Source organism: Xenopus laevis, chromosome 8L (assembly GCF_017654675.1).
Source record: "Xenopus laevis strain J_2021 chromosome 8L, Xenopus_laevis_v10.1, whole genome shotgun sequence".
In the NCBI taxonomy this organism is placed as follows: domain Eukaryota; kingdom Metazoa; phylum Chordata; class Amphibia; order Anura; family Pipidae; genus Xenopus; species Xenopus laevis.
The window spans coordinates 135334889-135350591 of record NC_054385.1 but is presented as its reverse complement, the minus strand read 5'-3'; the positions used below and the strand labels follow the sequence as shown (position 1 = coordinate 135350591).

General features: G+C 44.7%; 2 protein-coding genes across 2 annotated transcripts in view; both read left to right on the top strand.

The window, feature by feature from the left end:
* nectin4.L (nectin cell adhesion molecule 4 L homeolog) overlaps positions 1–13849 on the top strand; it is a 32993-nt gene extending 19144 nt beyond the window's left edge. The window contains exons 3-9 of the mRNA XM_041573877.1: positions 720–1010; positions 2298–2412; positions 5316–5467; positions 8517–8664; positions 10496–10577; positions 10938–11012; positions 11286–13849. Coding sequence (XP_041429811.1) covers positions 720–1010; positions 2298–2412; positions 5316–5467; positions 8517–8664; positions 10496–10577; positions 10938–11012; positions 11286–11588 — 1166 coding nt within the window. The 3' untranslated portion in view covers positions 11589–13849. The remainder of the gene's footprint in view (positions 1–719; positions 1011–2297; positions 2413–5315; positions 5468–8516; positions 8665–10495; positions 10578–10937; positions 11013–11285) is intronic.
* A 116-nt stretch (positions 13850–13965) lies between these two features.
* arhgap30.L (Rho GTPase activating protein 30 L homeolog) overlaps positions 13966–15703 on the top strand; it is a 36496-nt gene continuing 34758 nt past the window's right edge. Inside the window, exon 1 of the mRNA XM_018231595.2 lies at positions 13966–14797. Within this exon, the coding sequence (XP_018087084.1) occupies positions 14692–14797 (106 nt within the window). The 5' untranslated portion in view covers positions 13966–14691. The remainder of the gene's footprint in view (positions 14798–15703) is intronic.

The following is a 15703-nucleotide window of genomic DNA, read 5'->3' as shown; positions in this document are numbered from 1 at the left end:
TCCTATACTTATGAGAACCTTCTCCTAACTGCCATCTCAGCCCCCCATCTGTGTTAGTACCAGTGATATCACTAACCCAACAAGCCCAATGTCTTCTATGCATATGAGAACCTTCTCCTAACTGCCATCTCAGCCCTCCATCTGTGTTAGTACCAGTGACATCACTAACCCAACAAGCCCAATGTCTTCTATGCATATGAGAACCTTCTCCTAACTGCCATCTCAACCCCCCATCTGTGTTAGTACCAGTGACATCACTAGCCCCCCATTAACACAAGCCCAATGTCTCCTATACTTATGAGAACCTTCTCCTAACTGCCATCTCAGCCCCCCATCTGTGTTAGCATTCACATTCATCTGGATAGGGTAGATGTTGTGTTATGTAGAATTTACTGAAAGGATTTGTGTCTTGTTTCAAGTTCAGCTGTGATGTAACAATCCTGATGTAACAATCCTGATGTAACAATCCTTAAACCTAATACACTTTGCTCCTAATCTGGAAAACATTAAAATTCTCCTTTTTTTGAACAAGGGTTATCTCTAGAGTTAGGGTTAACTACCTGGCTGCTTCACCTGACATCTATCTGCTTTTTTGTTATTCTCCAGTTGACCTACTGGGATCACAATTATTGTTTTTATAGTATGGTGAAGAAAGAGAAAAAACGCTAACCCTAAAAATAATGATATATGTGTATCTCCTGTTGTCTGTACCCCTGCAGTTCCTCCCTTGCCCACCCTGAGCCCCGGGCCCCCACTGACTGAGGGAGAAGGCAAATCTCTGGTAGCCTCATGCACAGCAGAAGGCAATCCTGTTCCAACTGTCATTTGGGAGACAGAAGTGGAGGGAACCAATTCGACTCATAACTATAACCACCAACGATCTGCCTCTGTGACTAGTGAGTTCTATGTGGTACCCACCCGCCGCATGAATGGCAAGGCACTCACCTGTGTGGTCTCTCACCCTGGCTTCCAGCAAGAGAAAAGGATCACCCATGTTCTGGGAGTGAGATGTAAGTATCATCATTTATTTATATAAGCCTGACAAGATACGCAGGGGTTTAAGTAAGCAGATACGTCTTGCTCTATGAGTAATACACAGGGCAGGACCCCAAATAACACTTTCCCACTTTTTATGAACAAACACCTAGTGGGTGCCCACTGAAATGCCCCCTTAACATGAGATTCTACTGTCCTTCATAAGGATAATATACCCCAATGTGTGTGGTGGGTTAGGTATAAAGTATAGTGGAATCCACTACCAACTCTAAGGTTAGAGTGTGAGCTCACGCGTATACAAGAGAGGAGCCACTGCTGGGGGGCACTAAGTGACTAAGCGGAGTTACACATGTCAGCAGAGTTGAAGGAAACAAGGCCTGGTACATCCACAAATACTTCCAGGGCTTAGTGCAATTTTTGGAATGTCATAAGTTCTGTTTCTCAGTTTTGCCCATATCAGATATGGCACCAAAGTATTGAAGGAAAGTTGCAGAGTCCCTCCCCATATCACCCAAACACATAAAAGGACTCTCATTCCTCCATGTTTCAGTGCTCAATGCAAAGCTGTGCAAAGCAATGGCCTCCATGTTTGGCCTCATCCATCCTGAGCCTCCACCACTGTGATTGGGAACCATGGGCATGAGCATAGTCAGTCTGGGTCCTGCCATGAAAGGTGCATTGCCAATGACAGAAGTGTAGACACAATGTGATGGCAGAGAAACATGACACCCACATTACCCAACTTTGCACTGGGCCTTAAACTACATGAAAATTTAGGGTACAGGGTGAAGCGTTTCTGTGTCGAGCAGTGGGTCTGAAGGACTGTGTAGAGACAAATGTGTTTAAAATGGTCCTCTCCTTTAATAAGAGATAACAATTTCTGCCTGTTAATTACAGACCTGTAAGTCTCACAGCTGTTGTTCCCTAAACAGTTAGTTGGGGGGACGGTGCACTGGGTGTTCCCTAAACAGTTAGTTGGGGGGATGGTGTCACTGGGTGTTCCCTAAACAGTTAGTTGGGGGGGGGTGTCACTGGGTGTTCCCTAAACAGTTAGTTGGGGGGATGGTGTCACTGGGTGTTCCCTAAACAGTTAGTTGGGGGGATGGTGTCACTGGGTGTTCCCTAAACAGTTAGTTGGGGGGATGGTGTCACTGGCTGTTCCCTAAACAGTTAGTTGGGGGGATGGTGTCACTGGGTGTTCCCTAAACAGTTAGTTGGGGGGATGGTGTCACTGGGTGTTCACTATTCCGGGGATTTACATGATAAAAAACAATTCTAACTCCTCATTACATTATCCTCAGATCTGGGAGAAATCTTAATTCAAGGACATGAAGATGGCTGGTTTGTTGGGAAAGAGGGGGCCACATTACAATGCCAGGCTGAGGGGAACCCACCACCAACATACACTTGGTCCAGGTAAATCTCTGCCCCTTCTTACCTGATTGAGTTTCTCAGTGTTCACTTCAAGTTTGGTTTCAAGTTTGGAACCAGATCCATCACATTGTGTTAGGGGGCTTTTGTGTTTGACAAAAAATTCTGAAATATTCAGGGAGAGAGGAACATGGGTGAGACCAGAACTGCTTATTCACCGAAACACTTGATACTAAGTCTGGGCCAGTTGGGACTTGTCTCTCTCATAAACTCTTGTTATCAGCTAAGGGGGCCCAGTCTGAAGGCCAGTTAGGGGGAGATTTGGGGTGAGTGTTTATTTGTACCCTGGGTACCCCTGGAACTATAGCAGGGTGACACCCCAATGTTTCTATATATCTGTAACCTTGTTATGAGCTAAGGGGCCCAGTCTGAAGGTCAGTTAGGGGGAGATTTGGGGTGAGTGTTTATTTGTACCCTGGGTACCCCTGGAACTATAGCAGGGTGACACCCCAATGTTTCTATATATCTGTAACCTTGTTATGAGCTAAGGGGGTCCAGTCTGAAGGTCAGTTAGGGGGAGATTTGGGGTGAGTGTTTATTTGTGCCCTGGGTACCCCTGGAACTATAGCAGGGTGACACCCCAATGTTTCTATATATCTGTAACCTTGTTATGAGCTAAGGGGGCCCAGTCTGAAGGTCAGTTAGGGGGAGATTTGGGGTGAGTGATTATTTGTACCCTGGGTACCCCTGGAACTATAGCAGGGTGACACCCCAATGTTTCTATATATCTGTAACCTTGTTATGAGCTAAGGGGGCCCAGTCTGAAGGTCAGTTAGGGGGAGATTTGGGGTGAGTGCTTATTTGTGCCCTGGGTACCCCTGGAACTATAGCAGGGTGACACCCCAATGTTTCTATATATCTGTAACCTTGTTATGAGCTAAGGGGGCCCAGTCTGAAGGTCAGTTAGGGGGAGATTTGGGGTGAGTGTTTATTTGTACCCTGGGTACCCCTGGAACTATAGCAGGGTGACACCCCAATGTTTCTATATATCTGTAACCTTGTTATGAGCTAAGGGGGCCCAGTCTGAAGGTCAGTTAGGGGGAGATTTGGGGTGAGTGTTTATTTGTACCCTGGGTACCCCTGGAACTATAGCAGGGTGACACCCCAATGTTTCTATATATCTGTAACCTTGTTATGAGCTAAGGGGGCCCAGTCTGAAGGTCAGTTAGGGGGAGATTTGGGGTGAGTGTTTATTTGTACCCTGGGTACCCCTGGAACTATAGCAGGGTGACACCCCAATGTTTCTATATATCTGTAACCTTGTTATGAGCTAAGGGGGCCCAGTCTGAAGGTCAGTTAGGGGGAGATTTGGGTTGAGTGTTTATTTGTGCCCTGGGTACCCCTGGAACTATAGCAGGGTGACACCCCAATGTTTCTATATATCTGTAACCTTGTTATGAGCTAAGGGGGCCCAGTCTGAAGGCCAGTTAGGGGGAGATTTGGGGTGAGTGATTATTTGTACCCTGGGTACCCCTGGAACTATAGCAGGGTGACACCCCAATGTTTCTATATATCTGTAACCTTGTTATGAGCTAAGGGGGCCCAGTCTGAAGGCCAGTTAGGGGGAGATTTGGGGTGAGTGATTATTTGTACCCTGGGTACCCCTGGAACTATAGCAGGGTGACACCCCAATGTTTCTATATATCTGTAACCTTGTTATGAGCTAAGGGGGCCCAGTCTGAAGGTCAGTTAGGGGGAGATTTGGGGTGAGTGTTTATTTGTACCCTGGGTACCCCTGGAACTATAGCAGGGTGACTGTTACCCCAATTTTTCTATTAATCTGTAACCTTGTTATGAGCTAAGGGGGCCCAGCCTGAAGGCCAGTTAGGGGGAGATTTGGGGTGAGTGTTTATTTGTACCCTGGGTACCCCTGTAACTATAGCAGGGTGACACCCCAATGTTTCTATATATCTGTAACCTTGTTATGAGCTAAGCGGGTCCAGTCTGAAGGTCAGTTAGGGGGAGATTTGGGGTGAGTGTTTATTTGTACCCTGGGTACCCCTGGAACTATAGCAGGGTGACTGTTACCCCAATTTTTCTATATATCTGTAACCTTGTTATGAGCTAAGGGGGCCCAGTCTGAAGGTCAGTTAGGGGGAGATTTGGGGTGAGCGATTATTTGTACCCTGGGTACCCCTGGAACTATAGCAGGGTGACACCCCAATGTTTCTATATATCTGTAACCTTGTTATGAGCTAAGGGGGCCCAGTCTGAAGGTCAGTTAGGGGGAGATTTGGGGTGAGTGTTTATTTGTACCCTGGGTACCCCTGGAACTATAGCAGGGTGACACCCCAATGTTTCTATATATCTGTAACCTTGTTATGAGCTAAGGGGGCCCAGTCTGAAGGTCAGTTAGGGGGAGATTTGGGGTGAGCGGTTATTTGTACCCTGGGTACCCCTGGAACTATAGCACTATAGCACGAGTGACTGACAAACGAGAGGGGGTGGTGTGAGGGTGAACTCTTTATTGCAGCATGGAAGCCTTAGGCCCCCCAACACCAACAACACCCACACCTGATCCCCCCACCCATTTCTCACTCCCCCCTTGCACTATACACCTACATACCATTTGGGGCAAGAGTTGAGGAGGGGCAGTGAAATACAATATATACATTGATATCATATTTCTGATTTAATCTCCAGATCATGGTAGGTGGGTCTAAGCAAACGTGAACCCTAAATTAAAGGAAAAGCAAAGCCCTAATGTGAGGATGAGTGTTGGGAATAACAATGAAGGGCTCTGGGGGTGCTGGTAATGAGCACAGAATGACTTGTCAGGACAGTAACGTGGCCCTGAGCAACTTCTCAGTGTCATTGTTTGGAACGAGTCTGAGCCTGTACAAATCTTATCATCCCCCCTAATCTCTCATGAAATTCCCTATATACAGGTTGAATGGGTCTCTCCCAGCAGAGATAAAGACTGTAGGGAACACGTTGCACTTTCTCAGAGGTCTGGGAGCAGAAGACGCCGGGGTCTATGAATGTCAGGCAACCAATGGAATCAGCAGAAGGAGCACCAGGGCCACTGTTTCTATATCAGGTAAGTGGCTCTTCACTCCTTTCCTTCTCATGGAATTTACAGAGATGGAAGAGAACAACCAGTGCCCTGCACCCCAAAACCAAACTAACATTTTAGGGGGCTCTAATTAAAGTCTGAAAGTTTCCTTTTCAGGAGCACATTCCCTGGCAGGCATTATTGATGGGAATACTCCCTAATACACAGATATCCAACATGGAGACATGAAATCTGGCCTTGGGGTGCCATGAAGTACCATAAGTGCCCAGAAACTGGCAATAGAAATGTTCATCTCAGATTGGCACAATAAGCCCCCTAAAAACTTGCTAAAGGTTTGTGCTCCTCAAACCAGTCTTGGGGTTCCTGTGCTGTTGGGGCACAAAGTGAAGGCTTTGGAATGTATGGTTGGCATACAGACAGGTTATGGGGATGTACGTATGTGTGAGGTTTGGGGGTTCAATGGTTAGGCACAATATGGCACAATAACAATGGGAATGTACATATATGTGGAGGCTTCGATGATTCATGGTTGGCAGGGCACAATTACCCTAAAAGCTGGCTATGGCAATGTGTATGTGAGTGAGGCAGTAAGTAGGCAGACAGGTAGGTATATGGAAGGGCAGTTAAGGAATGGAATGGGTAGCACAACTCCAAGGTTTGGACAAACCAACCACAAATGTCATTCCATTGTGTCACTGTTTTTTATGGTTTTAGTAAGGACTGATGTCTAGTCCCATGGCACATAGGGGACACCCTGACTTGCAAATTCCTTTGTGCCCCAGTCACTAGCCACACTGACTAATTACTGAACCACAGAGTAACTAACCCCTGGTAATGGCCGGGAGGTAGAACTAGTTCTGCTGCATAATCACCACTTTGCTATCTCATATACACACACTAATGGCTCAGTAATGACTCTAATAAATGGGCAGGTTCCCATCCTGACACCCAAATAAGTACCAGGCTCAGTATGAGGCATCATCCCAAGCGACAGCTCCTCAACCACTGGCAGCAGCCTCAAATGCCTGGCGAATATTCATATACTGAGTAACGACTGCCTGGCAATTACCCATATACTGAGTAACGACTGCCTGACAATTACCCATATACTGAGTAACGACTGCCTGACAATTACCCATATACTGAGTAACGACTGCCTGGCAATTACCCATATACTGAGTAACGACTGCCTGGCAATTACCCATATACTGAGTAACGACTGCCTGACAATTACCCATATACTGAGTAACGACTGCCTGACAATTACCCATATACTGAGTAACGACTGCCTGGCAATTACCCATATACTGAGTAACGACTGCCTGGCAATTACCCATATACTGAGTAACGACTGCCTGGCAATTACCCATATACTGAGTAACGACTGCCTGACAATTACCCATATACTGAGTAACGACTGCCTGACAATTACCCATATACTGAGTAACGACTGCCTGACAATTACCCATATACTGAGTAACGACTGCCTGACAATTACCCATATACTGAGTAACGACTGCCTGACAATTACCCATATACTGAGTAACGACTGCCTGACAATTACCCATATACTGAGTAACGACTGCCTGACAATTACCCATATATCGAGTAACAACTGCCTGACAATTACCCATATACTGAGTAACGACTGCCTGACAATTACCCATATACTGAGTAACGACTGCCTGGCAATTACCCATATACTGAGTAACGACTGCCTGGCAATTACCCATATACTGAGTAACGACTGCCTGACAATTACCCATATATCGAGTAACAACTGCCTGACAATTACCCATATACTGAGTAACGACTGCCTGACAATTACCCATATACTGAGTAACGACTGCCTGGCAATTACCCATATACTGAGTAACGACTGCCTGGCAATTACCCATATACTGAGTAACGACTGCCTGACAATTACCCATATACTGAGTAACGACTGCCTGACAATTACCCATATACTGAGTAACGACTGCCTGACAATTACCCATATACTGAGTAACGACTGCCTGACAATTACCCATATATCGAGTAACAACTGCCTGACAATTACCCATATACTGAGTAACGACTGCCTGACAATTACCCATATACTGAGTAATGACTGCCTGACAATTACCCATATACTGAGTAACGACTGCCTGGCAATTACCCATATACTGAGTAACGACTGCCTGGCAATTACCCATATACTGAGTAACGACTGCCTGACAATTACCCATATACTGAGTAACGACTGCCTGACAATTACCCATATACTGAGTAACGACTGCCTGACAATTACCCATATACTGAGTAACGACTGCCTGGCAATTACCCATATACTGAGTAACGACTGCCTGACAATTACCCATATACTGAGCAACGACTGCCTGGCAATTACCCATATACTGAGTAACGACTGCCTGACAATTACCCATATACTGAGTAACGACTGCCTGACAATTACCCATATACTGAGTAACGACTGCCTGACAATTACCCATATACTGAGTAACGACTGCCTGACAATTACCCATATACTGAGTAACGACTGCCTGACAATTACCCATATACTGAGTAACGACTGCCTGACAATTACCCATATACTGAGTAACGACTGCCTGACAATTACCCATATACTGAGTAACGACTGCCTGACAATTACCCATATACTGAGTAACGACTGCCTGACAATTACCCATATACTGAGTAACGACTGCCTGACAATTACCCATATACTGAGTAACGACTGCCTGGCAATTACCCATATACTGAGTAACGACTGCCTGACAATTACCCATATACTGAGTAACGACTGCCTGACAATTACCCATATACTGAGTAACGACTGCCTGACAATTACCCATATATCGAGTAACAACTGCCTGACAATTACTCATATATTGACTGCCTTGCGATTGCGCAGTGTTGGACTGAGGGGCCCGGGGGACCACCAGGGAAGCTACACCCCCCCTGGGCCCCCCACCCCTACTTCCAATAACGCTCAGAATCTGAATTGGCCAAGAACTGGTGGTCACTGTGGGAGGACCCCTCACTAACATGTTTTCCATTGTCTTTTCCCCAGAATACGAGGCAAGAAAAATCGATTTAGTGTCGCTGTCACTGGGCTCGGTTGGAGTTCTGACCGGAATCCTACTGGTGGTCCTGGTCATTACTCTACTCCTGGTCAACCGGCATCACAAGAGGAGAACCAAGCAGCTCTCTGAGAAAATGTAAGAGACTTACATCCATCACCACTAGGGGGAGACACGTAAGAGTATTTGCATGTTATACAGAGGGCGGGTGTAGCACATCACTCCTACTAGAAGTACCCCTACTATTGCTTTCACAATATCCATAGAATCTGCTACAATGGCCTTACCTGATGGGGGAGAACCCCAGAAACCTTTGGTGCATCGGCAAATGAGCTGATTGGTCAGATACACACATTTCTCACTTCACACGTTACTCTTAGCCCTCACTTACATGTATGTTACTTACATGCACATCATGTGTTACTCTTAGCCCTCACTTACATCTATGTTACTTACATGCACATCATGTGTTACTCTTAGCCCTCACTTACATGTATGTTACTTACATGCACATCATGTGTTACTCTTAGCCCTCACTTACATGTGTGTTACTTACATGCACATCGTGTGTTACTCTTAGCCCTCACTTACATGTATGTTACTTACATGCACATCATGTGTTACTCTTAGCCCTCACTTACTTGTGTGTTATGTACATGCACATCATGTGTTTCTCTTAGCCCTCACTTACATGTGTGTTACTTACATGCACATCATGTGTTACTCTTAGCCCTCACTTACATGTGTGTTATGTACATGCACATCATGTGTTACTCTTAGCCCTCACTTACATGTATGTTACTTACATGCACATCATGTGTTACTCTTAGCCCTCACTTACATGTGTGTTACTTACATGCACATCGTGTGTTACTCTTAGCCCTCACTTACATGTATGTTACTTACATGCACATCATGTGTTACTCTTAGCCCTCACTTACATGTATGTTACTTACATGCACATCATGTGTTTCTCTTAGCCCTCACTTACATGTGTGTTACTTACATGCACATCATGTGTTACTCTTAGCCCTCACTTACATGTATGTTACTTACATGCACATCATGTGTTACTCTTAGCCCTCACTTACATGTGTGTTATGTACATGCACATCATGTGTTTCTCTTAGCCCTCACTTACATGTGTGTTACTTACATGCACATCATGTGTTACTCTTAGCCCTCACTTACATGTATGTTACTTACATGCACATCATGTGTTACTCTTAGCCCTCACTTACATGTGTGTTATGTACATGCACATCATGTGTTTCTCTTAGCCCTCACTTACATGTGTGTTACTTACATGCACATCATGTGTTACTCTTAGCCCTCACTTACATGTATGTTACTTACATGCACATCATGTGTTACTCTTAGCCCTCACTTACATGTATGTTACTTACATGCACATCATGTGTTACTCTTAGCCCTCACTTACATGTGTGTTACGTACATGCACATCACGTGTTACTCTTAGCCCTCACTTACATGTATGTTACTTACATGCACATCACGTGTTACTCTTAGCCCTCACTTACATGTATGTTACTTACATGCATATCATGTGTTACTCTTAGCCCTCACTTACATGTATGTTACTTACATGCACATCATGTGTTACTCTTAGCCCTCACTTACATGTATGTTACTTACATGCACATCATGTGTTACTCTTAGCCCTCACTTACATGTGTGTTACTTACATGCACATCATGTGTTACTCTTAGCCCTCACTTACATGTATGTTACTTACATGCACATCATGTGTTACTCTTAGCCCTCACTTACATGTATGTTACTTACATGCACATCACATGTTACTCTTAGCCCTAATACTTATAAACCCATTATATGAGCAGAGAGAGTTGGCAGCTCCAGTTAGAGTGGGGTTCTTGCTGCACAATGTTAGTAAATGAGGGGCAATACAAACAACAGTTTTGTGATGAGAATTTTGCTTTTATTCCAGTGAGGAACTTTCCACTCTCTCCAGGCAGGCGTCACGGAGGAGGCTAAACTCTACTACAGCCAGTACAGATACTCGCCTCCAGGTAACTGCCCCATTGTACCCAAGAGAAATCCACATCCCAGAATATGTCCCAATAAAGCCCCTCGTTGTCCCCACACTGATTTACTCACCATTCTCTTGTATGTAGGAGAGCGCTCAGAATAGATTCATAGAATAGTAGATTTCCTGTAGGAAATGAAGTTGCTTGGCAACAGTGCGAATACCTCCCTCTCAGCAGTCTAACTGCCCCTGGTCCTGTTCTGCTGTATATTCTGCCTCTTGCTCAGTACTCTAAAGTATTAATATAGCAAGAGACCCCTAAGAACTCTAATACCACGCAGATCTCAAGTGCTACAGTATTTATTGGTCTGTACCTTACTCTTCTCTTATTTGGTATATTCAGCTGGAAGAAGGAATCCACCTGAGGTCTGGAATGCATTGTGACAGTCTGAGAGATCCAAGTATTAGTTCCATGATGGTAAGAGATCATGTCAATGGGTAGCATGTTGGAACTGAGGGTTATTAACTGTTCAACTGCCCATCATGTCCTTCTAACTTCTACCAAAGTTCCCACCCGCTGCTGATAGTCACACCCTTCTCTCTGTCTCTTGTAACTGCTCTTCTTAGACCTCTAATGGCTCCTCATGTCCCTCTCCAATACATTGTCATCCCTCTGTCCTAACCCCACTCCAGTACTTGAGCCCCTACATTTTCATGTGCCTAGTGGAGCTGAAATGTCCTTTTTGTGCAGGGGGAAGAGGCTGACAGACGAAGTTACTCCACTCTCACCACATTAAAGGAAACAGAGACCCAGACCGAGCTTTTATCTACAGTCCCAGATGAAGAGATGATAGAAGTTGGTGAAGAAACAGAGCAAGTGGAGCAGTCGCAAGAGAAAGAGTCAAACCCCACGGAGGTAGACGGCACAGTCGGAGTGGCCAACCAACCGTTCATCAAACAGGGAATGTCCCACTTCCACCAAGAGAATGGCACATTGAGGGCAAAGCCCAGCGCCAATGGTATTTACATCAATGGAAGGGGGCACCTTGTATAACAAGACCATTCACCCTCATGGGAAATGTGCCAATAGCACCAGGACTGAATACTGAAGTTAAAAAGAACTTTCTTTTACAAACTTCTAAGGATTATTGTGCCAAAAGGGGAACTTTTTGAGAAGGTTCTTTTCTCCCAGCTGCCTTATCCCCTTCTTACCATGACCTTCAGTGTATACAACCTTCTAAGATGATTGCCTTGGGTTGGGGCAAAATCACATTCACCCTATTGTTACCTGCACAAAAACAACAAGTGACCTTGATACCACTGCTGGGAAAGTATTCATTTTGCACAGGACTCTTCCAACCTGTACCGATTTGAGAGGAGAATGAGCTGAAGTGTCCTCAGTGGTCCTCATACTCAGCAGGAATGAGACCATTTTCCAGCAGGGGACCAATGTGTTTTTGTGCTAAGGGACAATGAATAAAAACATACCTTATGTACATGGACATATAACATACATGAACAAACAAGACCCTAGGAACAAGAGTGACCAATGAACTTCCGTTTCTGGATATCAGTGATTAATTTGCCTCATTAGTTACTTAGAATTAATGGGATTTCACAAGACAGGACTGGGCATCAGCTTCCTTCTGGAGGCAACATGACCTACTGTCCCCAGACTCTTGGTGACTATTTGAGCCAATGCAGAAGAGTCTTTGTCAGCCATAATCTGGGTAAAAATGCATACCATTTGGGACATTTATTGCACTATTTAGCATTCAGTGGCCTGCTGGTGGGACTATGTGACATATTCATGGTGAGACTGCTGCTGGGAACAAATTCCCCTTGGTGGGACTGAGCTCCTGTTTGTTGAAACAAAACATGTGGGAGTTTGGCGCTTCCTACTGTTGGCACTGAGGGACTTCCTATTTGTGAGACTGTGACTTTTCCTGCGTAAGGGACTTTGGAATTTCCAGTTGGTGTCGGTGGCACTATGGGACATTCTTCTTGTTGAACTGTGGTAGTGAGGAACTTCCTGCTTGTGGCACTAAGGAACATCCTGCTCACTAAACTGTAGGACTTCCTGCTTGTAGAACTATGGGAGTGGGGACTTCTTGTTGGTGGCACTAAATAACTTCCTGCTCATTAAACTGTGGGACTTCCTGCTTTTAGAACTATGGGGATGGGGACTTCCTGTTGGTGACTCTAAAGAACTTCCTTTTCACTAAACTCTGAGACTTCCTGCTTGTAGAACTATAGGAGTGTGGACTTCTTGTTGGTAACACTCAAGAACTTACTGCTCACTCAACTGTGGGACTTCCTGCTTGTAGAACTATAGGAGTGGGTATTTCCTGTTGGTGGCACTGAAGAACTTCCTGCTCACTAAACTGTGAGACTTCCTGCTTGTAGATCTATGGGAGTGGGAACTTCCTGTTGGTGGCACTTGAAAACTTCCTGCTCACTAAACTGTGGTATTTCCTGCTTGTGGAACTATGGGAGTGGGGACTTCTTGTTGGTAACACTCAAGAACTTCCTGCTCACTAAACTGTGGGACTTCCTGGTTGTAGAACTATAGGAGTGGGTATTTCCTGTTGGTGGCACTGAAGAACTTCCTGCTCACTAAACTGTGAGACTTCCTGCTTGTAGAACTATGGGAGTGGGAACTTCCTGTTGGTGGCACTTGAAAACTTCCTGCTCACTAAACTGTGGGACTTCCTGCTTGTGAAACTATGGGAGTGGGGACTTCTTGTTGGTGGCACTAAGGAACGTCTGTCCTGCTTGTAGAACTATGGGAGTGGGGATTTCTTGTTGGTGGCTCTAAGGAACTTCCTGCTTGTAGAATTATGGGAGTGGGGACTTCCTGTTGGTGGCACTAAAGAACTTCCTGCTTGTAGAACTATAGGAGTGGGGACTTCCTGTTGGTGGCACTAAAGAACTTCCTGCTGACTAAACTGTGGTTCTTCCTGCTTGTGGAATTATAAGAGTGAATTATTCTCACTTAACTGTGGTGCTTCCTGTTTGTGGAAATAAGAGGCCAAAGTGTGAGCAGGAGTTTGTGGCCAGGGAGACTGTACCTGTATGTAAGAAGTAGACCACTCGGTGAAAGACTCAAGAAGAACAAGTATTTGTCTGGTAATGGAAAAAGCACTTGGATTCGACCCATTTTGGGAATAGATAAAGCTAACTGCTCATGATGTGCAGAAAGCTGCTGTTTGTACTAATATTGTAATGGCTTTATTCCTAATCGTTGGTACTGTTATAAGGCTGTTCTACAGTTCTCTATTCATATGTGTAAATAAAAATGTACATTCTGAGTAACCAGTCTGAACCCTTATGTCTCTATGTTCTGTACACATATAGGGTGAGAAGAAAAATGGCAGCTCCAACCCATCTTAAAAACTGCAGAAAATAAAAGTTATACCCTCATAATGTCAAAGGGAAACAGTAGTGTAGCTCCCACTCATCTCTATAAATACCCTAATACTCTGGTTGAGAGGTTGGATTGCGAGCTCTATGGGACAGGGGCACAAATCTATAGGGGTAATTATAGCCCTTTGCTGAAGAAGGGAGACTCTGAGTACAGTTCCAGTAGCTCTGAGACGCCATTCTGTGAGCTCTGGGTGAGAGGTTGGATTGCGAGCTCTATGGGACAGGGGCACAAATCTATAGGGGTAATTATAGCCCTTTGCTGAAGAAGGGAGACTCTGAGTAGAGTTCCAGTAGCTCTGAGACGCCATTCTGTGAGCTCTGGGTGATGCTATGAACAGGATGTGGTTTCTGAAGACAGTAACTGTGGCTTCCTCTAAAACGCTGATCTAAGAATCAGAAGAAGAAGGGCGGGTGGGTGCTCAGCTAAAAGCTGTTCTCGACAAGGGCGGTGATCATTTCAGTAAGCTGCTTCCTCTACGAGAACCACATCCTTTCAGGTTGAATTGCAAGAGAAGGTGAACGGGATCGAGGTGGTAGCTGGTGCGATGGAAGTCTGACCATGGAAGAGCTTGGAGTCGGGTTGCCTCAGCTTGGCAATGAGAAACCTTGGGAACTGGTGCAGAGATCAAAGCTGCCCCTAATGGATGTTCCACACAATTGTCGGATGTAATGAACTCTCTCAGGCCATTTTATAACAGAGAAAGAGTTGGCTCTTGTGAGGAATTGTCCCAATGTCGCTTGCAATGAAGGCCAGGCAGAAGGTGAGGAAGAAAGCCACCAAAGACAAAACCTTTGGATGTGATTTACTGGAACATCTCACCATTTCTGGATTAGAAGGTAATTTACAAATTACTATTGGTTATTTCCTAAAGCTAGTTGTACCGGAAGTGACTTTTCTGCCCACAAGAACCATGTGTCTAGCTATAAACCTAGAACAGTATAGCGCTTAATTCCAAAATACACACCTAAATACACAGGACACCTCCCAAAGTAGAGTGGAATGCAGGTATATGTTACAGGTATATCTACACCATTCACTGCCAGTGTACAGTCCATAGGAACTGAAATCCAGTCTGTAAGGCCTAGAGATAGGGCTACAATATGTGAATAGGGCTAATGTACCACCCACATTTACTAAAGCTCAGGTCACGTCTCCTGCAGATAGACCTAAATACCCATAGTACCTCTCATTGAAAATGTACCACCCACATGAACTGAAATCCAAGTCTAAATACATAACATTCAGCTGCCCACAGCCCACATATAATACAAGTCCTCAAAGAAAATAGTAGCCAATAAACTGGCAATGAAATATTAGTCATAAATCCCCAATTCCTAGCCATCCACTTGACCTCTGCACTGGCTACAAGCTTACCCATAATGCCCCATCCACACTTATATACACAGCCTACACATTGGCTAGTTGGCTCTAATTCCATGACTACCCATAATTCCCTGTATTCGGACACATATAAAAGTAGGAAATCTGGTTTAGTAGAAAGTGAATTAAAAGTGTGGGGCCAGTACAAGACCCTGTGAGTAGAATGAGTAGAATGAGTAGAATGAGTGTAGTGAGTAGAATGAGTGTAATGAGTAGAATGAGTGTAATGAGTAGAATGAGTAGAATGAGTAGAATGAGTAGAATGAGTAGAATGAGTAGAATAAGTGTAGTGAGTAGAATGTGTAGAATGAGTGTAGTGAGCAGAATGTGTAGAATGAGTAGAATGAGTGTAGTGAGTAGAA